Source organism: Oratosquilla oratoria, chromosome 12, assembly GCF_046742065.1.
Source record: "Oratosquilla oratoria isolate Oo_2021 chromosome 12, ASM4674206v1, whole genome shotgun sequence".
Classification (NCBI taxonomy): domain Eukaryota; kingdom Metazoa; phylum Arthropoda; class Malacostraca; order Stomatopoda; family Squillidae; genus Oratosquilla; species Oratosquilla oratoria.
Window position 1 is genome coordinate 45,427,330 of NC_134788.1, and position 25,834 is coordinate 45,453,163.

General features: G+C 36.1%; 1 protein-coding gene across 2 annotated transcripts in view; it reads left to right on the top strand.

Moving 5' to 3' along the window:
* Positions 1–24,875, top strand: part of LOC143031618 (uncharacterized) — a 38,520-nt gene extending 13,645 nt beyond the window's left edge. The window contains exons 1-2 of one of the 2 annotated variants that reach the window (XM_076195709.1): positions 21,208–21,420; positions 23,034–24,875. In XM_076195709.1, coding sequence (XP_076051824.1) covers positions 23,353–24,465 — 1,113 coding nt within the window. In that variant the 5' untranslated portion in view covers positions 21,208–21,420; positions 23,034–23,352 and the 3' untranslated portion in view covers positions 24,466–24,875. Of the gene's footprint in view, positions 1–21,207; positions 21,421–23,033 lie in introns of those variants that run through there. The other variant, XM_076195710.1, reaches the window with a different exon arrangement.
* The last annotated feature ends 959 nt before the right edge of the window (positions 24,876–25,834 follow it).

The window sequence follows — 25,834 nt, forward strand, 5'->3', positions numbered from 1 at the left end:
GCAAAAATTTGATGAAGATTTCTTATTTCCAACTATGCTAATGAATCCTAAATTATACACCATTCTCTTTCTCGTGTCCTCTATCTTCTTACAGTATTTATTCAGCCATTCATTTTCCTTATTATTTCCTGGTATATTTTTACTGTCACATTCTCTCTTTTTTTTTTTTTTTTCTGCACTGCCTCGTAACTTTTAGTATTTCCTCAAACTTCCATTTCTTTCTATTTTCCATTAAACTTATTAAGTTTATGGGGTTGATGGAGAGTGCTTAATAGCAACCGATAGGTCCTTAGCATATCTTTATGACTGCTCAGTTAGGATCTCTGTACAAAACAAAAATATGATCTCAGACATACATACACATATACCAAGGCTTTTTCCCCCTTTCAAGGGAGGTAGCCAAAAAGGGAAAGGCATAAAAACACTCCCACCCATTTCATCCCTAAATACACTCCACACCCCTCCCACCCTCCCTCTCATCTGAGCACCTCCTGGATGATGGGTCATCCCTGCACCTTGCCCACCGCCCTGGGTCAGAAGCAGTGTCGCAAGACACAGCACATCCACAGCAAGGCCGCTTCATTGAATCGGCGACCCCCCTCCGTCCCCCCTTGCATACAAGGAGAGGACGGGGAGAAATCCCTTCGGGCTGCATCAAAATTTACTCACACATACTACCCTCCCCCGCCCATTCCTCCTCATGCAATCACAACATCATCCATATACAACCATTCTCCACTCACCTCTGTCCTCCGTCCTCTCCCTTCCTTCCTCAACAGACATTCCCCTCTTCCCCAAAGCCCCCTTCACCCCATCCATCCACCTCATCCTAGGACGTCCCCTCATGTTCACTCCCTCCACATCTGCCTTCCATACCTCTTTTACTAGTCTTTCTTCACTCATTCTTTCCATGTGTCCAAATCATCCTAATATTCTTTCATCAACCCTATCTCCCAAATCCTTTTTCACCCCTGTTCTCCTCCTCACCTCCTCATTTCTCACTCTATCCAGCCTAGTAACCCCCACCATACTTCTCAGACACCTCATCTCAAACACATTCAAACTCCTTCTCTCTTCTTCTCTTATGTTCCACGTTTCTGCCCCATACAGTGCTGTTGGCACAATCACTCCTTCATACAGTCTCCTCTTCGCATCCATTCCTAAATGTCTATTCCTCATTACACTCTTTAATCCACCAAGGCATTTACTCGCTTCTCTCAATCTACATTCTACCTCCACTTTCACTCCACCTTTTCCTGCTACACTTGCACCCAAGTATCTAAAACTATCCACTTCCTCCAGTCGCTCTCCCTTAATGTTCACTTCCAGTCTACTGCCACTTTCACCCCTTGTACATCTCATCACCTTACTTTTACCCACATGACAAAATGATTCACCAAGTCACAGGAGGGTCACTAAACACTACATTTCTCCCCTGTTAGTAAACACATGACTTATAGTTACAAATCCAACCCATCAGGTGGTCTACAGATGCAACTGGAACATTTTTTTTTTTTTTTTTGTGCTCTGAATAATCTAGGTTATTATTTACAAGGTTATCTCATGAAGGTTCTAAACTAGTATTATCTTCTGTCACAGATGAATCAAACATTGGATTACTAGAAACTACTCTAACTGAAGAGTTATCTATGGAAGTATCAATTGAATGGTTACTCTTAGATTGGCCAAAATCACCCACAAATCAAAGACTTATTTGATCTGCATGTCTTTTCCAAATTATACTTCCCAAAATTTGAACCTTCACCTTATAATTTCTTGAACCAAGCACTTCATCAAACCTTTACCAAAATTGCAAACAATCACTGCATCATGATTTATTGAAATGGAACAATGGAGAAACAAGAGGACATGAAAAAAAAAAAAGATAATTACAGAAGAGATCTAAAGAAAAAAAAAATAGCTTCCCACGCAGAGTGATAGATACTTGGAACAAGTTAGACAAAGAAACAGTGTGTGCAAACACTATTCAAGATTTTAAGAAAAAAATTGATGCTGAGAGATACAAAGACAGGTCACCACGAGCATACCTTCCTTCCCGTATAACTCAACAAGGGAAATACAGTCCATTTAAGGGGTTCTTCCTTCTTAAACACTTCATTATTCAATCTACCGGAAGATCTGTTCTGCACTCTTACAGCTTCTAGAATACCCTTAAAATTCTATCAAATATTATCTCCACTGTGGACTTACCAGTGGAAAAATTCATGGTTCTTCGGTAATTATCCCATTCAACTCCGATGACAAGATGTCTTGTCATTTGGTCAAATAAAACAAAAAATCATAAAACACCAAAATGTTTGATCAAACACCAGAAAAATATGACGTCAGTCCTCGCTTCGCTGCGAGCGAAGCGAGGATTGACGTCATATTTTTCTGGTGTTTGATCAAACATTTTGGTGTTTTATGATTTTTTGTTTTATTTGACCAAATGACAAGACATCTTGTCATCGGAGTTGAATGGGTTAAATATTGAACCGTTGATTAATTAACTAGAAACTTCCATGCTCTTCAGGCACTTCAAAAGATCGTGCCCCCCCCCCCCCGATAACCGTTTGAGTTCTATATGTGGTCTTTCTGGGTTCAGCTCCTTTAGGAATTTTAGAAATTCCCGATACACCACCGACGAGGAGAAAAAAATTGTACAGTGCTTGGATGGTGACGAAAAACTCAGAGGTTGACCTTATATTGTTTACACAGTCAACTAAAACGAGGTTTAGCTTATGAGCATAGCAGTGGATGTATACAGCCTGTGAAACATCTCTTCTGAATCTTTCTTGGACCCCATTGGTGCAACCCGACATAACTGCCGCTCCATCATAGCACTGACCGACACAGGTATTGTGGTCAATTTCAAATTTGGCTAAAGTTTCTTTTATCTTCTGGAGTAACGATTCTGCATCAAGGCCTTCAGATGGTGTGAAAATCCAAGAATTCTTCATGAAGTTCCTGATCATGGAGATACCTCACAGCAAAAGAGATCTGCTCCTTCTTCTCTATATCCTTCGTTTTGTCCACCATGATGGCAAAGTGCACTGCTTGTTTCACCTCATCACGTATCTCCTTTCTGATCACACCTGCCATTATTTCAAATAATTCATTCTGTATATCATGGTGAGTATATTTTGCATTCCCCGGACCGTTAACATTTTTTGCAACTGTATGATCATACTTGGCTAGCACATTAAGTAATTCCAAAAAGTTTCCTCGATTGTCGGATTCATCCCCTTCTCTGTGCCCTCTCTGGGCAACATTTTGACATGCTGTATAGAGAAGTACATCAATAACTGCTTTAATGTACCGCCGACCAGTGTTGCCACTTTTGTAGAGGCGAATTCCCACAGATTAAAGATTTTTTCCCCACAGATTTCCACAAACTGAAATTAAAATCCCACAAAAATTCCCACAAAATTAATACAGCATTATTTCATATAAATTTATTATTGATGAAGAAAATTAAACATTTTCCTTACAAAAAAAAGCAGTTACTTAATATTTAACAACTATATAAACTTAAAAACTAGGTCTTTCCATTATGACTGTTCTGTAGACAGCCTGCAGCTACAGTAGGCCAACCAAAACTTTGCAATACAAACATCATAATGACAATAATTAGGTTTATGGTTACCTACAGTCTCAGTTTCTTACTGCATTAAATCAAGATTAATGACATTCTCCTCCTCCTCTCTAGAACCTTTAGCACCGAAATTTCTTATCATGTCATCAGTGGGCTGAAAGTTTACACACGACTGATAATAATGAACCAACCCATACCTTATCTGCAACAATGCCTCTACCGACCTAACCTTTAGACGATTTCTCAGTTTCGAGTGAACAACATTCATTTGAGAGAAAATTCTTTCTACTGAGGCATTTGAAAATGGAAGGGACAATAATGCCAGTACGAGGCCTGAAATGTTTGGGAACATTTTTTGTCCTGCAGAATTTTCCCTTTCATTTACCTCAGTCCAAAAACTTACTACATTACCCAAGCAACTTTTAGGCCACTGCTGAAGACACATTGAACTCCATTCATTTTCAAGACCATCTAGATCCTCAAAGGTAGACCGATACCTAGCACCAATCAGAGCAACAGGGTCTTTAATCTGCGATGTGGCAATGGAAGGATGGAAATTTTTCAACATCATAAGTATCTCAATATTATCAGGTAAGCGCATCTGAACTTGTTTTATGAGTTCAACCACAAACTCCTTACACCGCTCTCTGATATAGTGAACTTGAGCTACAGTTAAAGAACAAGCAGATGCATATGTGGTGAACTCATATCCAAAGTTCATTGCCTCACATGGCACAACATGATCCAGAAATTTAAGTTTGGGTAGGTTTTCATCAGAACATTTTGACAAGTGCTTTTCATTTACTACAATGTTCATTAGATTACGATACATTGCAATGAGATCCTGTGTTACTTTTGTGACATCTGCAGTTTGCGACTGGAAAATCTTATTAACACTAACTATTTCTTTCAGAGTTTTTCTGACAAACAATAAATACAATTTATTCTGGTCATCTCTGTATGCATCAGGCAGGGTTTTCGCAGTGTAACAACGTTCTTTGGAAGCACTCAGGTCAAAATGAAGCTTTAGAGCCTCCCACTGATCGATAATTATACTAAACGAGTGATGGAGTCAGATGGACACGTCCAGGACGCGTAAGTTATGAAACGGACCAAACTATGATCAACCCCATTCCCAGCTTACCCATATTATGTACCACAGAATTAGTTCCAGTATTTAAAACTGACTGATTCAAACAATACTTTTTCAAATTCTCTTATTTATGGAGAATCTTAGTTATTTGTCTGACTAATTGTTGATCCCATAGAATTTCCCACAAACTGTATGGATTCCCACAAAAAATTCCACAAATTAAGAACAAAATTGGTCTCCCCACAAACAGTCCCACGTCAGATCATTTGTCCCACAGATCTGTGGGAAAATCCCACAAAGTGGCAACAGTGCCGCCGATTATCACCACTGTCTTCGCAGGGAGATAGTGCTGTAGTCGCTGAAAGCCGACCCTCTTTTCAACCCCTCATTTCGTTTGGTTTCCTCTCTTTACTTTTCCGTCTAATATTCCATTATTATTTCTTTGTCGTGTTCTGCAGTATCATAACGTATTACAGTGAAATACTTTATTTATTTGATGGAAAGGTATTTATATGAATTTTTATTCATGAGTATCGGGTCCTGACGTTTCATTTTCACAATAAATCATTATTTCGGGAGGATAGGGGTGATATGTATGTGTATATATATATATATATATATATATATATATATATATATATATATATATATATATACATATATATGTATGTATATATATATAATTCAAAAGAGGCATGTTCGTTTTTCAACAGCATATTCCCCTCGAAATTAGTCAAGATCTAAATTCAGTATGACGACATAATTTAACCAATCATATTCTAGCACTGCCGTCGAGTTGCCAATAGCCCATTTTTACTCAAATTATTCCAATATTTCACATTATTTTTCCAAAACAACAGTATGCATAAGCATGGCAATTTTTTACTATACCAATTAGATACTAAGCATCGTTTTGGCAAGACAAAAATTAAATGAAGTAATGATTATGCTTTTACCCCAAGCTAAAAAATATCATGTAACAAGCCGCAAGAATACGGCAGTGTAGGGATAAATTTTTTATTTTGTTTAATAATTTTATTGATCTATTTATTTATTTGTTTACTTATTTACATATTGCGTTTTATGTGATTTAATTTTTATTTATACCTTTATTTTTTCTTTATTAATTCTATTTGTATTTTTATGTTTTTTCTTATTATCTCTAGGGACTTTACGGGTTTTTGGGGAAAAAATATCCACTGTATATTTGTCATGTGTGAAGGAAGTTCACGTGAGGAAATTTTGACGGTATTTTCGCGAACAGAACAAGAAATATACGATTTTTCTTCCAAATGTAAGACATCGACATAGAAAACCAAAATCGACGGCATTTTTCCAAGTGTGAAGATGGAAATCGACGTAATTTTTGCCTAGTATGAAGGAGAAAATCGACGGCATTTTTGCCTAGTGTGAAGATAGAAATCAACGGTAGTTTTGCCTAGAGTGAACATGGAAATCAACGTTATTTTTGCTTAGTATGAAGGAGGAAATCGACGGTATTTTTGCCTAGTGTGAAGATGGAAATTGACGGCAGTTTTGCCTGGTGTGTACATGAAAATCAACGGTATTTTTGCCTAGTGTGAAGATGGAAATCGACGATAGTTTTGCCTACTGTGTACATGAAAATCAACGGTAATTTTGCTTAGTGTGTATATGTAAATCGACGTCATTTTTACCTAGTATGAAGGAGGATATCGTAGGTAGTTTTGCCTAGTGTGAACATGGAAATCAACGTTATTTTTGCCTAGTGTGTAGATGGAAATCGACGGTATTTTTGCCTACTGTGAAGATGGAAATCGACGGCAGTTTTGCCTAGTGTGAACATGAAAATCAACGTTATTTTTGCCTAGTGTGTAGATGGAAATCGACTATATTTGTGCATAGTATGAAGATGGAAATTGACGGTATTTTTGCCCTGTGTGAAGATGAAAATCGACGGTGTTTTTACCTAGTTTGAAGATGGAAGTCGGCCTAGTGAAGACGTCAAAGGGAAATCAAGATGTCATAGTATTATGGAGCGAAATTTTCAATTCAGCACATGGCACTGAACGAAAAATTCTGAGAAAGCCCTTAAACACTTGCAGAGATTTTTTTTTTTTTTTTTTTTTAAGAATATGGAAAAGACGATGAATTTTGACAATTGTGTTCTTTTTGAAACTGAGCGAAACATTCTGAGAAAATCCTTGTATACATGTAGAGAGAAACGTTTTCAAATATAGAAAAGACGATGAATTTTGACAATTGTGTTCATGTTAACACTGAACGAAACATTCTGAGAAAATTCTTAAACACGTAGTGAATTTTTTTAGAAACAAGCCCACCGGCTGCGCCGGCCCGGCTACGCCGGGGGCCTTGGCCTGCGGCGCTGCGCCTTTGGCGCGGGCGCTGCGCGCCCTGGGCTACGCCCCTTTTTTGGAAAATAAAATATCAAAATCATATTGCTTTTTATTTCTTGTTCTTCTTCGAGTTCTTCGAGTTCTTCTTCGAGTTCTTCGAGTTCTTCTTCGAGTTCTTCGAGTTCTTTTTCGAGTTCTTCGAGTTCTTCTTCGAGTTCTTCGAGTTCTTCTTCGAGTTCTTCTTCGAGTTCTTCGAGTTCTTCTTCGAGTTCTTCTTCGAGTTCTTCTTCTTCGAGTTCTCCTTCTTCTTCGAGTTCTTCTCTTTCGAGTTCTTCGAGTTCTTCTTTTTCGAGTTCTTCGAGTTCTTCTTTTTCGAGTTCTTCGAGTTCTTCTTTTTCGAGTTCTTCGAGTTCTTCGAGTTCTTCTTCTTCGAGTTTTTCGATTTCTTCTTCGAGTTCTACTTCTTCTTCTTCTTCGAGTTCTTCTTCCTCTTCTTCGAGTTCTTCGAGTTCTTCTTCTTCGAGTTCTTCTTCTTCTTCTTCTTCTTCTTCTTCTTCTTCTTCTTCGAGTTCTTCCTCTTCTTCTTCTTCGATTTCTTCGAGTTCTTCTTCTTCTTCGAGTTCTTCTTCACCGTAGTTGGCGGTGTAACCGATTTACCACCAAACGCGAAGGGTCAGTTTATTTTTTACTTATATAGCCAACGTAAACTTCCAAGGAATCCAACAATTCGTCGCTATAGACGCAGTCTTTCTTCTCCTTTAGCATCTTGTTAAACGTTAGTAGCTTTCGCTGAAACATCTTTATCGACTCCCTTACTTGTAACCCCTTGGTCTGTTCGTAAAGGTGAGGAAACGCCTTCTCATGTTCACTTTTTAGCGCTTGGTTCAATTTCCTATTCTTCATTAACTCTCCTTTACTGAACTTCTTTTCCTTCGTCACCCAACTCCAGAAGTGACGATACCGTTGCATCTTTAACTTTGACGAATCCCCGGCCATCCTTCCCAACCACCACCTGTGTGTGACCGAATTACCACCGGACGGCGTAAGCAACCATTAATTTTTTTTATAAATATAGAAAATGCGATGAATTTTGACAATTGTGTTTATATCAACACTGAGCGAAACATTCTGAGAAAATCCGTGTAGATATGTTTTAACATAGAAAAGACGATGCATTTGATTTTTTTTTTCATATTAACACTGAGCGAAACATTCTGAAATAACCTAAAGAAAATTGAAGTGTTCATATATACACTGAACGAAACATTCTGAGAAAACCCGTGGAGAGAAAAATGCATTACAGAAAAATTATGATTATTTTATAAGATTTTGTTCATCTTAACAATGAGCGAAACATTCTGAGAATATCCTTAAACACTTGCAGAGAAAATATGAAAAATACTCGTATATGAAATACGATAAATTTGGACAATTATATTCATTTTAATACTAAATGAAACATTCTGATAATTGTGTTCATATCAACACTGAACGAAACATTCTGAAAAAATCCTTAAACACGTAGGGAGAATTTTTTATATAGAAAATACGATGAATTTTGACAATTGTGTTCATATCACTGAGCGAAACATTCTGAGAAAATTCTTACACACGTGTAGAATTTTTTTTTTCAAATATAGAAAAGACGATGAATTTTGAACATTGGTTTCATATTAACACTGCGCGAATTATTCTGAAAAAACCTATAGAAAAACTTTTTAGAAATATAGAAGAGACGATGAATTCTGAAAAGTGTCCATATTAACACTGAACGAAACATTCTGAGAAAACCCTTAAACACGTGCAGAGGAAAATGTTTTAAAGATACAGAAAAGATGATTTTTGACAACTATGTTAATATTAACTCTGAGCGAAACATTCTGAGAAAACCCTTAAACACTTTTAGAGAAAATATGATAAATACTCGTAAAGAAAATACGATAAATTTTGACAATTATGTTCATTTTAACACTGAGCGAAACATTCTGACAATTGAGTTCATATTAACTGAACGAAACATTGAGAAAATCCTTAAACACGAGGAGAGAATTTTTTTTTAAATATAAAAAATACAATAAATTTTGGCAATTCTGTTCATGTTAACAGTGAGCGAAACATTCTGATAAAATCCTTAAACACACGTAGAGAATTTTTTTAGATATAGAAAAGTCGATGAATTTTGATTTTTTTTTCATATTATCACTGAGCGAAACATTCTGAGAAAACCTAGAGAAAAACCCTTTACAAATATAGAAAAGGCGATGAATTCTGAAGTGTTCATATTAACACTGAACGAAACATTCTGAGAAAACATTAAACACGTGCAGAGAAAAATGCTTTAGATATAGAAAAGGTGATTTTTGACAATTGTGTTCATATCAACACTGACCGAAACATTCCGAGAATACCCTTAAACACTTGTAGAGAAAATATGAAAAATACTCGTATAGAAAATACGATAAATTTTGACAATTATGTTCATTTTGATACTAAACGAAACATTCTGAAAATTGTGTTCATATTAACACTGAATGAAACATTGAGAAAATCCTTAAACACGTGGAGAGAATTTTGTAATATAGAAAATACGATGGATTTTGACAATTGTGTTCATATTAACACTGAGCGAAACATTCTGAGAAAATCCTTAAACACGTGTAGAGATTTTTTTAATATAGAAAAGACGATGAATTTGGAAAATATTCATATTAACACTGAGCGAAACATTCTGAGAAAATCCTTAAACACGTGTAGAGAGTTTTTGATACAGAAAAGACGATGAATTTTGAAAACATTCTTATTAACAGTGAGCGAACCATTTTGAGAAAACAGATTTTTTTTTAAATATAGAAAAGATTATGAGTTTTGAAAAGTGTTCATATTAACACTGAACGAAACATTCTGAGAAAATCCTTAAACATGTGCAGAGAAAAAGGCATTAAAGATATAGAAAAGATGATTTTTGACAATTGTGTTCATATTAACACTGAGAGAAACATTCTGAGAAAACCCTTGTAGAAAACCCTTGTAGAGAAAATATGAAAAATACTCGTAAGGGAAATAAGATAAATTTTGACAATTATGTTCATCTTAACACTGAGCGAAACATTCTGACAATTGGGTTCATATCAACTGAACGAAACATTCTGAGAAAATCTGAGAAAAAAATGGAAATACAAAAAAATACAATAAATCTTGGCAATTCTGTCCATGTTAACACTGAGCGAAACATTCTGAGAAAATCCTTAAACACATGCAGAGAATTTTTTTAGATATAGAAAAGTCGATGAATTTTGAAAATTTTCATATTATCACTGAGCGAAACATTCTGAGAAAACGTAGAGAAATACTTTTTAGAAATATAGAAGAGACGATGAATTCTGAAAAGTGTTCATATTAACACTGAACGAATCATTCTGAGAAAACCTTAAACACGTGCAGAGAAAAATGCTTTAAAGATATAGAAAAGATGATTTTTGACAATTGTGTTCATATCAACACTGAGCGAAACATTCTGAGAATATCCTTAAACACTTGTAGAGAAAATATGAAAAATACTCGTATAGAAAATACGATAGATTTTGACAATTATGTTCATTTGAATACTAGACGAAACATTCTGATAATTGTGTTAATATTAACACCTAACGAAACATTCTGAGAAAATCCTTAAACACGTGGAGAGAAAAATGTTTTAAAAATATAGAAAATACGATGAATTTTGACCATTGTGTTCATATTAACACTGAGCGAAACATTCTGAGAAAATCCTTAAATATGTGTAGAGAATGTTTTTAATATAGAAAAGACGATGAGTTTTGAAAATTTTCATATTGACACTGACCGAAACATTCTGAGAAAACCTAGAGAAAAACCTTTTAAAAATATAGAAAAGACGATATATTTTGAAAAGTGTTCACATTAACACTGAACGAAACATTTTGAGAAAACCCTTAAACACGTGCAGAGAAAAATGCTTTAAAGATATAGTAAAGATAATTTTTGACAATTGTGTTAATTTTGACACTGAGCGAAACATTCTGAGAAAACCCTTAGACACTTGTAGAGAAAATAAGAAAATACACGTATAGAAAATACGATAAATTTTGATAATTATGTTCATTTTAACACTGAGCGAAACATTCTGACAATTGAGTTCATATTAGCTGAACGAAATATTCTGAGAAAATCCTTAAACACGTGGAGAGAATTATCTTAAATATAAAAATACAATCAAATTGGGCAATTCTGTTCCTATTAACACTGAGCGAAACATTCTGAGAAAATCCTTAAACACGTGTAGAGAATTTTTCTAAATATAGAAAAGTCGATGAACTTTGAATTTTTTCATATTAACACTAAGCTAAACATACTGAAAAAACCTAGAGAAAAACCCTTTAGAAATATAGAAAAGACGATGAATTCTGAAAAGTGTTCATATTAACACTGAACGAAACATTCTGAGAAAACCCTTAAACACGTGCAGAGAAAAATGTTTTAAAGGCATAGAAAATATGATTTCTGACAATTGTGTTCATATCAACACCGAGCGAAACATTCTGAGAAAACCCTTGAACACTTGTAGAGAAAATATGAAAAATACACGAATAGAAAATACGATCATTTTTGACAATTATGTTCATTTTAACACTGAGCGAAACATTTCGAAAATTGAGTTCATATTAACTGAACGAAACATTGAGAAAATCCTTAAACACGTGGAGAGAAAAATGTTTTAGAATATAAAAAAAAAATACAATAAATCTTGGCAATTCTGTTCATAATAACACTGAGCGAAACATTCTGAGAAAATCCTTAAATACATGTAGAGAATTTTAATAGATGTAGAAAAGTCGATGATTTTTTTTTTCATATTATCACTGAGTGAAACACTCTGAGAAAACCTAGAGAACAACTTTTTAAGAATATAGAAAAGACGATGAATTCTGAAAAGTGTTCATATTAACACTGAACGAAACATTATGAGAAAACCTTAAACACGTGCAGAGAAAAATGCTTTAAAGACATAGAAAAGATAATTTTTGACAATTGTGTTCATATTAACACTGAGCGAAACATTCTGAGAAAACATTTTTCAATCTCTAGGTATATTACCGTTTCGAAAAAATATATATAGAATATATTTTGATACAAATGATATGCTTACAAGTTTATGATTTTTTAAATTTTATCATTTTATCTAAAGACAATGGTAGTAGATACTATTACCTCCGATATCTTCTAAACATACCAAGTACCCTTGTTCAGTGTATAAGGAGACGCTTTAGTAAACATTTCAGAATTCTTGTGAGGCGACATGAAGCATAAATATTTGTAAACACTTCAGCCCCTATGCTAAACGTTCATCATATTAACAAATAAAATGTATGATAGTGGTGCAAAAAGAATGTTGCATTTCAGTAATGATTCTTCGTTTCTGTTAGTATTATTGTCGACTGGAAAATTAGATAAATGGTGACCGACCGTTTTCGTCTGTTTGAGACATCTTCAAGGAATCTGTCAAATGTAAATTGGGAAATCTGGGCCTATGTGTTTAGTTTCCTTTTTCTTATACTTACAGGGGCCTCTGTTTGTTTCTATATGTACGGTTGGGATTGAATTTTCAAAGTCCGGTACTATTTTTTGCTTCAAGCCTGCATATTAAAGCAATTGCTACTCCGTCGTTGATTTCTTTACTCCTATTCCGCCGCTATACTGCACATTAATTGACTGTAGATCGCATAGCGAAGTAGCACTTTTTTGTAGTTCCTACATGTTTTAACGTCGTTTCTGTTGAATGACCAGTATAACACATTGTGTTAACGTAATATATATATATATATATATATATATATATATATATATATATATATATATATATATATATATATGGAGATTGGTATGTTATAGCACATTTATAAAAGTTCACTGTAAACCCACTATCGGAGAAATAATATCGGAAATAAAGAGAAACTGTATATTTTGACTACTATCTGCAGTCCTCTTCAGCAGAATGCTTAACAGAAAGTTAAGATACAAGTTTATATTGGGTGGTGAGGTGATACATAAAAGGGGGGGATGGGGCAAAGTGGGGGGACTCAGGTTACATGCCCTTGAAAAAGCCGGGTCACGGAAGGACATTTAGGGCTATTTTGTCCGACCGCTCTTGACAATAATTTGTTTACCGCTAACTTCGTAATACAATCTGGGGGCCACTGTCCTTTTGAGGTATTAAAGTTAGGATGATGTTTTATTAGGGAAGATTCTACAATTTTCCTTCGATAGCTATGATGATGATCATTCACGAACATCTGAACATGGGAGGCATACCATGCTGTTTTGATCCCGGTAAAAAAGTTGATTTTCTAACCTCACTTATCTATTGTTCGAGTGAGGTATATCAAGTTTCCAAACCCACTGCTGGAGGTCTACTTTTATCACTTCACCAAGCTACTATTCCATTTAGGTTGCAAGAAATTACACGGTACTTTGGGCAGGATTGTAATCAAAACCCACTCTACACGCTCTGCATGCTATGACTAGGGTTTCTTGAGCTGGATTAAATGTCTATGAATAGGGTATTATTGTCTGTCAATCATCAAATTGTGTAATTGGGTAAGGAAGGAAATCAAGTGTATATTTTTACCGTGACCAGTTCATCATGCAGTACATGCCATAGGAAATTCAGGGCCAATGTGGAAATTCGAAAGCTTCTTATATAGTATTGTGGGCCCTGGCATCTAATCACCCTTTTAACCCATGTAGCATATACGTCTGTGTAAATTGCTTCATGAAACATTACTTGAAGTAGGCTATATTTCTTCAATTGTCGAATAAACAAAAATTGAAATAAAAACAAAAACAAAAGGTTTTACGGTTTGTAAAACATTTATATGAATGAAAATGAAATTCATATATAGCTGAACAAACATTTTTGAAACATAAGCACTTCCCTAGAAACTATTTACATATTTCGATAACAAAAATGTAATCCTCTTGCTAAACTTAATTGCAAGTTGTTCCTTAAGAATAGTTTTAAAAACAGATAGAAATACATGTTTTCTTCATTCAGTGACCTTCGTATGAAAAAGCCAGTAAATCCTTGATGTTTTGACATTTCATAGATTTCAACCACAAACCGATAATAAAGTTAAAAAAAGAAGAGAAACTCACGATGATATATCTCAGGAAATACATCGTTCCACCTACTTTAAAATGATACGCCTATTCCTATGGTTGGCAGCAAATGCATCGATAATTAATCATATCCCTGTCTAACATCTTTGCTCTTTGGGAAATGATGTTTAATACTCCAAGATTATTAGTACGTTTGTCACCGCTACTGTTACACAAGTAGGTTTTCAGTTGCTTTAGGCACGAAAAGCTTCTTTCACATGATGCTGAGTTAACTGGAAGAGTAACATTAATACGCACTAGCTTATACAAATCTATGAATGCATCTTTGTACGGTTGGAGCATGATGGCAAGTTGCATAGGTGTATCCACTTCCATTCCCTGCTCTTGCTTTCTCGCAGTCAACCCTCTTAGTTGGTGCAGCTCTACGGATAGATCTTTGTCCTCCACCGGGACCACCCCGTAATTTGCAGCCATTCCTGATAGCTTTTCCTTGTTAAAAAGGTTGGATGATTGGGATTGAGGGCAGATACTCCAATAAGTACCAGACATGCATCGCCGGAAAACCTTCTTCTCAACTCACTGAGAAACTTGTCTATCACGGAGTAGTAAATCCGTCTCTTGGTAACATCGGAGTCATTCGAATCATCATCTTGTCCTATGCCGGATGTTATGACAAATTCATCCAAGTATCGTGGGGCTGCCCTTTGCCTCTGACGTGCAAGTTGTCTGCGAATCCCTACAGTCTGGCACAATTCTTCAGCATGATTTCGTAGTTGCTCCCAGCTCTCTTAGTTTCTCATCTCTGTGAGACTAGACGTCACTGCTTCAACCAAATCAACTGCTGAGGCAAGCTGGAGATCGGGGGACTGGAGTTGATCTGACAAGGTTTTCGTCAAATGCAGCAAACTCTCCATGAACACCAGATTCGCCACAAAATAGTGATCCAGAAGGGCAGTGAATGACCTTGCTCCACTGGCCCTGTCCACATTTCCCCCTTCCATTAAATGTTTTAGGGTTGCAACGATGCCAGACAAGGTCCTCTTAACAGCTTGGCAGGCTGAGTGTTGGCATGCCCATCTGGTATCCGATAACCGTTTGAGTTTCATATGTGGTCTTTCTGGGTTCAGCTCCTTTTGGAATTTTAGAAATTCCTGATACACCACCGACGAGGAGAAAAAAATGTACAGTGATTGGATGGTGACGAAAAACTCAGATATTGACCTTATATTGTTTACACAGTCAACTGTAACGAGGTTTAGCCTATGAGCATAGCAGTGGATGTATATAGCCTGTGAAACATCTCTTCTGAATCTTTCTTGGACCCCATTGGTGCAACCCGACATAACTGCCGCTCCATCATAGCACTGACCGACACAGGTATTGTGGTCAATTTTACATTTGGCTAAAGTTTCTTTTATCTTCTGGAGTAACGATTCTGCATCAAGGCCTTCAGCTGGTGTGAAAATCCAAGAATTCTTCATGAAGTTCCTGATCATGGAGATACCTTACAGCAATAGGGATCTGCTCCTTCTTCGCTATATCCTTCGTTTCGTCCACCATGATGGTAAAGTGCACTGCTTGTTTCACCTCATCACTTATCTCCTTTCTGATCATACCTGCCATTATTTCAAATAATTCATTCTGTATATCATGGTGAGTATATTTTGTATTCCTCGAACCGTTAACTTTTTTTGCAACTGTATGATCATACTTGGCTAGCACATTAAGTAATTCCAAAAAGTTTCCTCGATTGTCGGATTCATCCCCTTCTCTGTGCCCTCTCTGGGCAACATTTTGACATGCTGTATAGAGAAGTACATCAATAACTGCTTTAATGTACCGCCGATTATCCACCACTGTCTTGGCATGCCCGGCATCAATGGTTTGATAAATTGTTGCCCCTGAATCTTTCTGCAATTTGAGTTCTCCCCAAGCTTGCATCGCAAATTTATGACAAGCTGAAGTATCATGAGCCTTCACAGACATGGTTGCCTTCTTCCAATTCTTGAATCCGTTGTGGGTGAATAATTGTTCAGCTCGACCAAGATGAGAAGTTGTAAAATGACGACACGCAAAACAGTAAGCTGCATCTTTGACCACGAAAGTATTCAAGCCAAGAATATTGTTGGTGCCATCTTTTATTTAATTATTTTGTCTGACCACCTTGCATGTGTGAAGGATATTTCTTCAAATCAGGACAGGTAGGCCCACTATCTGGCAGCAGGCTGGTGTTGTTTGGCCCTGGAGGACGTCTTGTGTTTTTCTGGGTACTGTCATCATCCACCTTCTCTTCCAACTCCGGATTTTCAGTAGAACTAGAAGTACATAGTTCTTGATCGTCGTCATTAACTTGTTGCCTCTTGTGGGGAATTAGGAAGCGATCCATGACCTATACAGAAAAATAGAACACATGATTAAAAATGGGGGTGGGACAAATTTTTCTTTGAGTACTATAGGCCCTATACATAACACACTAACAATCAGAAATTGTGTTCATTTCCGTGGTTCATTCAGCCCTCGCTAGCAATGGCTGATTCGAACCACTTATAGACTTCGTGACTCATTCGTCAATTGTCACCATTGGGAAATACATTAGGTAGGTTAGGTTCACTTTAGGTAAGGTTTTAACTGAATTAGGTTCGGTTAGGTTAGCTTAGGTTAAATATTTGTATGAATATTCCATCCTTTTGATGACTTTTGTTACAAAAATATGTTAAGCTTATTCATTTTTACATTGATTCTAATTCTCTAAGAAGAGATTAATATTCCTTCTTCAACATTTCTATCTTTCCTTTATCACAAAATTCACATAAACATTATTGACGTTCTCAATATCACTATTATCAAATAACAACATTTATAGTATAGTAACAGTGTCACCTTGATAGGGTCGCTAGATTCGTTTGTAATCCAATATTGGTAATATTGGACTCGAAACAGAGCGGGTCCCCCTGCGCTAATGTGCTGCGAGCAACAACCACTAAACGAATAGAAAACATCCTTTAGAAACAAGAGCCTGTATAGTTATCAGTGGAACTGTGAAATTAAGAAATAGATGAGCCAGGTACTCGGTTGTATTTATGTGTGAATCTATAATTTGTCCAAAAGCATGTACTTCACAACGAAACAAGAACAGTGGAAAGTACATATACAGTTTTTTGTACAATTATGCATAAAAATGCCCATATATTAATAGTAGCACCACAATATAAAAACAGATACATGAAGTGAAATCATCTCCACGTGGGAAAAACGATTTATAAGATTGAAATAGCAAGTTGAAAAACCACAGCATGTACAAAATCACAAACAAACCCACAACCAACCAAACTGAAACTGCATGAATAACAACCACGAAATTCCTCAAAGTGTTTCCAATCAAACTGATTGAGGTTTATAGTTCCCAAGAACGCAATTTCGCCTAAAATATGCATTTTACTTATGAACACTACATACCAAACTTGCACGGACAACGGAGGCTGTAAAATTGAAACTTCAATTGATTTTATTTAATTAGTTTGAATTGATTTCATCATCTATTGCGTCTTTAAGAAATTACCCAGTCTCATTAGTCATTAATATCAGTTATATCTGGTTTTCCATATAAATACGATCCATTCATATTGGCACCATCTCAAATATGACAGAAAAAATCAACGTTGGTAGAGGATAAGAATGAATGCGAAGAAAAGTTTAAGAAGAGTTAAGAACTACGATGAAGTTTGGAGTGTGACAGAGGTCAAATGTGATATAACTTGGGTACGTCGAATTTATAAATATATATATATATATATATATATGTGTGTGTGTGTGTGTGTGTGTGTGTGTGTGTGTGTGTATATATATATATATATATATATATATATATATATATATATATATATATATATATATACACTACAATAATATATTGTAACCTATTATAAAGTATTTTTATATTATCGGTATTAAAGCAATGATTGGTATTAACTAAAAATGTTTATTAGCATAATCATTGATACAGTGTAATTCTGTAGTTTGAAATTATTTTTAAATAGTCTCTTCTACTCCAGCAGTAAACATTCACCGACCCCCTGATTATTCATCGACCCCCTTCCGACCCTTTGGCTATTCATTGACCCTTTGGATGTTCCGATCGAACCCTGCGGGGTCGATATCGACCACTTTGAGAACCCCTGGTCTATATACTTTGGGAATACTATTGTCGCCTGGCCACGCCCTGATTCGTTGCATAGTCTATCTCAGATAGGCTATGCATATATATGTCACACATTACAGATACGCTATCTGTAATGTGTGACATTTCTACAACGGGTTACAGGTGGTCTGAGGTGTGGGTCATATATAATGAAAGCAGTTGAACTTGCATAACGCCGCAATAATACACATAAATTGTCCTCATTTCAGATGGGGAGGGGGTTAATGGTAGGGCTAGCGCTGACGGCTGACAAATTTTTAGACCTGGCCATTATAAATTCCACTTAATAGAATTATTTCAATGAGTGTTTTACATTTTCAGTTTGCTTATTTCAGTTGGGGGGGCTGACCACTTTTTTGGAGAGGCTAAAGTCCCCCTTGGCGCCGCCGCTGGACTTGAGTGATGTGACTATGATGGTACATTCAGCTACTAAGTACTGGTCCAGTGTTATAGACCTGTTTGGATTAGTTGTCACACACAAGTTAGATGGTTGAACCTTGATTATGTAGTTTTTAACCCATTCAACTCCGATGACAAGATGTCTTGTCATTTGGTCAAATAAAACAAAAAATCATAAAACACCAAAATGTTTGATCAAACACCAGAAAAATATGACGTCAGTCCTCGCTTCGCTGCGAGCGAAGCGAGGATTGACGTCATATTTTTCTGGTGTTTGATCAAACATTTTGGTGTTTTATGATTTTTTGTTTTATTTGACCAAATGACAAGACATCTTGTCATCGGAGTTGAATGGGTTAATGACCTTTGATTGGCCTATTGTGTAATTGTATTTTTGCCACTTTGTCATAAAAATCTTGAGTCTTCCATTAAGTGCATAAATGTTCTTGTAATTACAGAAAACTGTTGAGAATGTTATTTTGTGTTTCCTTTTCCTTTCAGATGCATTCTTGCAGGCCTTTTAGAAGTTCATTGTAGTTTCTTGTATTTGCCTCTTCCATGCATTTTGCACAGAATGATGTTATGATGTAGATATTGGCGGCACATGAAAAAATGTAGTTCAATGACATGCTGCCACAGATAAACATTAAGATAAAACTTATAGTAGCACCAAACCATTACTGTTGTCATTAATATACCCACGTTGTATTATGCTGTGATGGCTCATCGGTCACACAGAACTGTTGTATAGTAAATGTTGACAAAAATATATGGTGACTCAATGATAGTGAAGGGTGTAACATATAAAAAAAAAACTAAAACAAATGCTCAATGTGAAAATTTTCAAGCTCTGTGTCCTATACAAACATGTGGAGTACATCAAAGAACTTTGTTTTCCCATATCAGCAGTAAATGCTGCTGCAAAGGTACAAGAAAGTGGTTCCCAATACATCCAAGATAATTCAGAGAAGGCAATGCACCATGTGTTGTTTGACTTTTACAGTGATAACAATGAATCATCAGAGGCCATAACATCTGCCACACTCTAAACTAAAGGCATCAAGTCTGGATCTGAATAAAGTGTCTGGATATGCTCCTGACAAGTGGAAAACTTAACAGTATAACGAAAATGAAAATGGCTTAACAGAATGTTATTACTGCAAGCTGCCTGGCTCATATTTTGAACGATGCAACAAGATTTGCTATAGCTAAACTAGAAATTGATGTTTAGAATATGGTGTTTAAAGTGTATGACCATTTCAACGCCTCGGTTAAAACAGCAGCACGGTTAAACAGATTTTGTAAACTTGTGACGGTTGATAACTGCAGTCTGTTCTGGCATGTTGTGAATAAATTTATTTCTCTCTTGCCAGCTATTGACAGAATACTTAAGTGGCAGAAAATCCTAAAGATGTTATTTCCAGACCTTAGGTGAAGAGGATTTCCCAAGGTACTATGGAAGTGCTTTGGAGAAGAAGTGCCTATGAATCATCAGAAGTATGTTTCTTCTTCCTCAAACTCACTCAAATTGTTTTGTGACACTACTGAGGCACTAGAAGCCAAGACATTCAGCATAACTTCAGTATTCATGCTAATGTCTTAACTGAAATGCAAACTTGAAAAAAGAGTATGTGATTTTTTCTTAGTTTTGCAGTAAACACCAAACTTAGCCAGATTCCACCAGACGAGTCTAAGAAATGTAAAACAGACTTCATTCTTTGTTATGGAAGAGTCATAAAGTACTTAAGTGATGGGTATGAGATCTCTTAACCCATTCAACTCCGATGACAAGATGTCTTGTCATTTGGTCAAATAAAACAAAAAATCATAAAACACCAAAATGTTTGATCAAACATTTTGGTGTTTTATGATTTTTTGTTTTATTTGACCAAATGACAAGACATCTTGTCATCGGAGTTGAATGGGTTGAACACACAGGTAAAATCCTCATATTCGTTAGAATAAAGTGAAGAAAGTGACACTCCTGCCTTTCCCTGACCCGGACACTTGTAGAGGTGATCTTCTTCCATTCACTCGTGATACTATGGTCACGACCCATGTGCAATAGAAAAGCTGAGATACGTAACAATATAATTTTTATTTTATTTATTTTATTTTTCATTATAACATTTTTTCGCATCCGACCTAGTTATGGACCAAAAGATCTCCCGTCGGCATATTCCGCCTTTGTAATCCTTTGACTTTATGTTGATATGGAATACATTAATCATTCATTGTATATTTTATTACATTATATTAAAATATCATTAAATTGTATTTTATTCAAAATCCTTACGTGATCGAGCAAAATTGATGAGATATTTGAAATCAGCAACCCAAGAATATTTATAATAACTTACATGTTTAATTTAGACAAAATATGTCGGCAATATTAGAATACAAAAAATAATTATTTGGAGAATTGCAAATGGCCAATTGTGCAGAGTTAGAAGTGTGTATCCTGTGTTTACGTTCTTCTTTCGCGCCAACACTTCGTCTTCCTCAGTACGAAAATCCAATTTCAGAACTTCACGTCTTCACTGCCTAATCTCTCGGTTCACTGTGCACTGTACATGCTCTACATGTTCACCCTACAAGTCAACTTAGTAGTGACTGATTACAAACAAGTGGCATAGGAATTGGAAGTACAAAAGTTATGCAGGTAACAAGCAAGAGTTATTATGGGCACTCGTCAATCGTATACCGATACATGGAATGAACTTATCTGTTCATTACTTGATGTTGCCTGGTTTGGTGTTAGTTCCGATCGTACATGGGTACTGCCAATTTGGTAGGTAGAAATTCTACAAGAATGTAATGTTGTCAAAACACAATTTCAATGGTTACATTTGTGCATGGTAGGTTATGGAATGACCTGAGATACCAAGCCACAAATTAAGTTGTACGTATCTTAGTTTACTACATTCTCGGCAATTTTTCTTTAATGCAAAGTTTGCAGGTTGCAGGAGTAATATACATTATTTGGGACAGGAATATGCCAAATACTTGCACCAAAATATCTCGCAAGAGGAACTGTTGCCTCAAAAATTATTAGTGATTGACTTTATATCGTAATGTTCTAGAAATAGTGTCATTGTCCATAACCTAACCAAAAAGTAGGCTAATGATGTCTTCGTGATTTACAAGTAAAGTTATCACTGGCACAAATAAGTTTTCACAAAAAATAATTTTGATTAATTCTAAGTGACTGAATAACCATAATTCAACAAACTACTCCTGCCATGTTCCTTGTTTTAGTAGTTGATGGAACTGTGGGGGGGGAAGGGTGAGTGTAATCTAATCTAGCTATAGGTAGGGATAGGCAAGGTTCGACTGACTAGATTATTCTTCCCCCAGTCTAAGATGATACTTTTGTTTATGGTCTTCTATTTCTGCCAAACTTCATTTATTCACTTGTCAATCCTGTGTGTGGAGGGTGGTCCCTGACAAATGTAAAGCAGTAAAGGAATCATTCATTGATTTCTAACTTCCTTGACTAATGTGTGGGTGTAGGATTCTGTAAAAAATAGCAATATTTCTTATTTCTGGTCATTTGTGGTGTTGTACCCTCCATTATCTATTTATTTACTCATTTATTTATTTATTTATTTTTCTTTGTGATATTTATTCATCCACTCACAGAATTAAATCATATGTTGATTTACAGGACACAAATATTCATGCAAATTACTTACAACTCATTTGAAGTGGCTGTTTTCACTGAATAGATATAACTAGAATTTATTCCATTGGATCGCTTTATTTTTTGGAAGGAAGGGGTAAATCTAAGCTATCCTAGGTGTAGGTAGGGACAGGTAATTTACTTCTCACACAAGGATGTGTGTATGTATATGTATATGTGTATATATATATATATATATATATATATATATATATATATATATATATATGTATATATATATATATATATATATATATATATATATGTTATTGTATCCTACATTATACACCAATCTTATATTCTCGTGTCCTCCATTTCTTTGCAGTATTTAATCAGCCGCTTATTTTCCTTATTTCATGATTAATTGTTGATATTGCAGTCTGTGTTCACAATTTCTGTACAACCTCATAATTGTTAGTATTTCCTCAACTTTCCATTTCTCTCTTCTTCTGGTAAGCTTCTCCTTTAATACAAATTGTTTGTGTCCTTCTTCTGGATTTTGGTTTATGTCCCACTGTAATTGTATACGCTCATGTTACTAATATTACATGCTCTCAAAAAGATGTCAAACTATTATATATATTTTCTTTCAGGTCAAGTGGTAAATATCAATATTTTCCTGGAAGATTCTGTATATTCATCATACCATAAAGAGAATCATGTGCAGCATCTGCTGCACTCAGATTGTACAAGTCATCTTAGATATCACACAATGGCGGATACTGGTGAGAAAGCTTTCCAATGTGACCTGTGTGATAAACCTTTCTCATAAAAGAGTGCTCTTAAATATCACGTGATAACCCACACTGGAGTGTGCAGGTGTGACTTGTGCAATGCAGTTTTCTCAGGATGAGAAAAACCTTTCCAATGTGTGATGCAGCTTTATCACAAAAGGGTTCTCACAAATAACACATGACCCACACTGGAGAAAAGCTTTTCAAATGTGACTTGTGTGAGGTAGCTTTCGCAACAAAGCGTGCTCTCAAATATCACATGATGAACCACACTGGGGAGACGTCTGTCAAGTGTGACCTATGCGATGCAGCTTTCACAAGAAAGACTGCTCTCAAACCTCACATGATGACCCACACTGGAGAGAAACCTTTCAAGTGTGACCTGTGCGATGCAGCTTTCTCAAGAAAGGGTTCTCTCAAATATCATGTGATGACCCACACTGGAGAGAAGCCTTTCAAGTGTAACCTGTGCGATGCAGCTTTCTCGGGAAAGAGTGCTCTCAAATATCATGTGATGACCCACACTGGAGTGAAGCCTTTCAAGTGTGACCTGTGCGATGCAGCTTTTATAACAAAGGGAAATCTCAAAGGACACATAACGACCCACACTGGAGAGAAGCCCTTCAAGTGTGACTTTTGCAATGCAGCTCACCCAACAAAAAGTGCTCTCAAATATCACGTGAAGACCCACACTGGAGAAAAACCTTTCAAATGTGACCTGTGTGAGGTGGCTTTCTCACAAAAAAGGGCTCTCGGATATCATATGATGACCCACACTGGGGAGACACCTTTCACGTGCGACCTGTGTGATGCAGCTTTCTCAGCAAAGGCTGCTCTCAAACGTCATGTGATGACCCACACTGGAGAGAAGCCTTTCAAGTGTGACCTGTGTGATGCAGCTTTCTCACGAAAGGGTCATCTCAAACGTCACGTGATGAGCCACACTGGAGAGAAGCCTTTCAAGTGTGACCTGTGCAATGCAGCTTTCATAGAAAAGGGAAATCTGAGAGGACACATAATGGCCCTCACAGAAGAGAAGCCTTTCAAATGTGACCTTTGCGATGGATCTCTCTCATCAAAGCGTGCTCTTGAACGTCACATGATGACCCACACTGGAGAGAAACCGTTCCAATGTGACCTGTGCAATGCAGCTTTCTCACAAAAAAGTAACCTCAAATATCACATGATAACACACACTGGAGAAAAGCCTTTCAAATGTGACCTGTGTGATGCAGCTTTCTTACGAAAGAATCATCTCAAACGACATGTGGTGACCCACAGTGGAAAGTAATCTTAGTCATGTGTTGACCCATGCAGAAAAGAAGCCTTTTCAGCTTTCTCATGAAGGATTTATTTCAGATATCTTGCGGAGATTTATATTCCCCCATGAACAGTTGATCTCATCTTTTGTGTGATGACCTACACTGGTGAGGGGCCTCCTCAATGTGACCTGAGTGATTTAACTTTTCTGTATTATTTTATGTTGATCTATTAAGTATTGATCCACTGTCATTGACCTGTTTGGTTGATGAGTCGTCATGCACCCATACTCTCAGTTGTAAAAGTTGGTTTACTCACAGTTGTGCTGTTATTTAAATGACCTTGGATTGGCCTATTGTGTAAATACATTTTGCTTGTTCATAATTCAAGTCTTGATTGTTCCATAAAGTGCACGAATGTTCTTGTAATTACTAAAACCATCGAGAATATTAGAGAGTAGCGTGACATGTTATGACGGATACAGTTCTGTTTACCTTAGCATAGTGCAAAGTTGGTTGCAGTATATGCCATTGTTACTTGTAATTTGTGGTACTGTAACTATAACTACGATAATCTCTTCAGCATTGTTTATTGAATCCCTGGAGATGCAGCACCCACATTTTATCATTATTATTTTTTCAAGAGATATCATTTGGTATATAATGATTTACTCATTGTGTTTGAAGAATAAATCTTAGATGTTTGTTAAATGGAGTTGTTTTGTTATTATTTGTGCCAAGAAGAATTTGTGCATGGTATCACACAGTTTTGATAGTACTCCATGGCCCCCAAAGACTGGAGCGGACATGGTTTCCAGCATTATTGAAAACATGGAATGGCTCGCCCATATTCTAGTCGAATACCCTCTGCCCAGATAACTACAACATGCTGCAGTAGCTGATCACAACGCAGCTCAACCTGTATGGACCGAATGGAATAAGGCCCATGCGTAGATAAATCTTATCTACCAAATTGACAACAATAACATCAGAGTGAGGGGAAAAATGAGATAAATGCTCTGTGTGAAAGTATTCTTGCACTATATTCTAAACAAACGCATGTGGAGTACATCAAAGAATATGGTCTGCCCTTTTCAGTAGCAACTGATGCTTTAAACATAGTTGCAACAATGTGATTTCCAATACTTGTGAGATACTTTAATTTTGAGAAGATAGTGCACAATGTGTTATTTGGGTTTTACAGCAATAGCATTCAATCATCAGAGGCCATAACAAATCAGCTAATATCTAAAATAGAGGCATTGGATCTGGATTTGAATAAAGTGTCTACATGCACTGCTGACAATGGAAGTATGAAAAAATAATAAAACCCCTCAGAACGTTATTGTTGTAAACTGGCTCATATTTTCAACAATGCAACAAAATTTGTTACAGAAATGA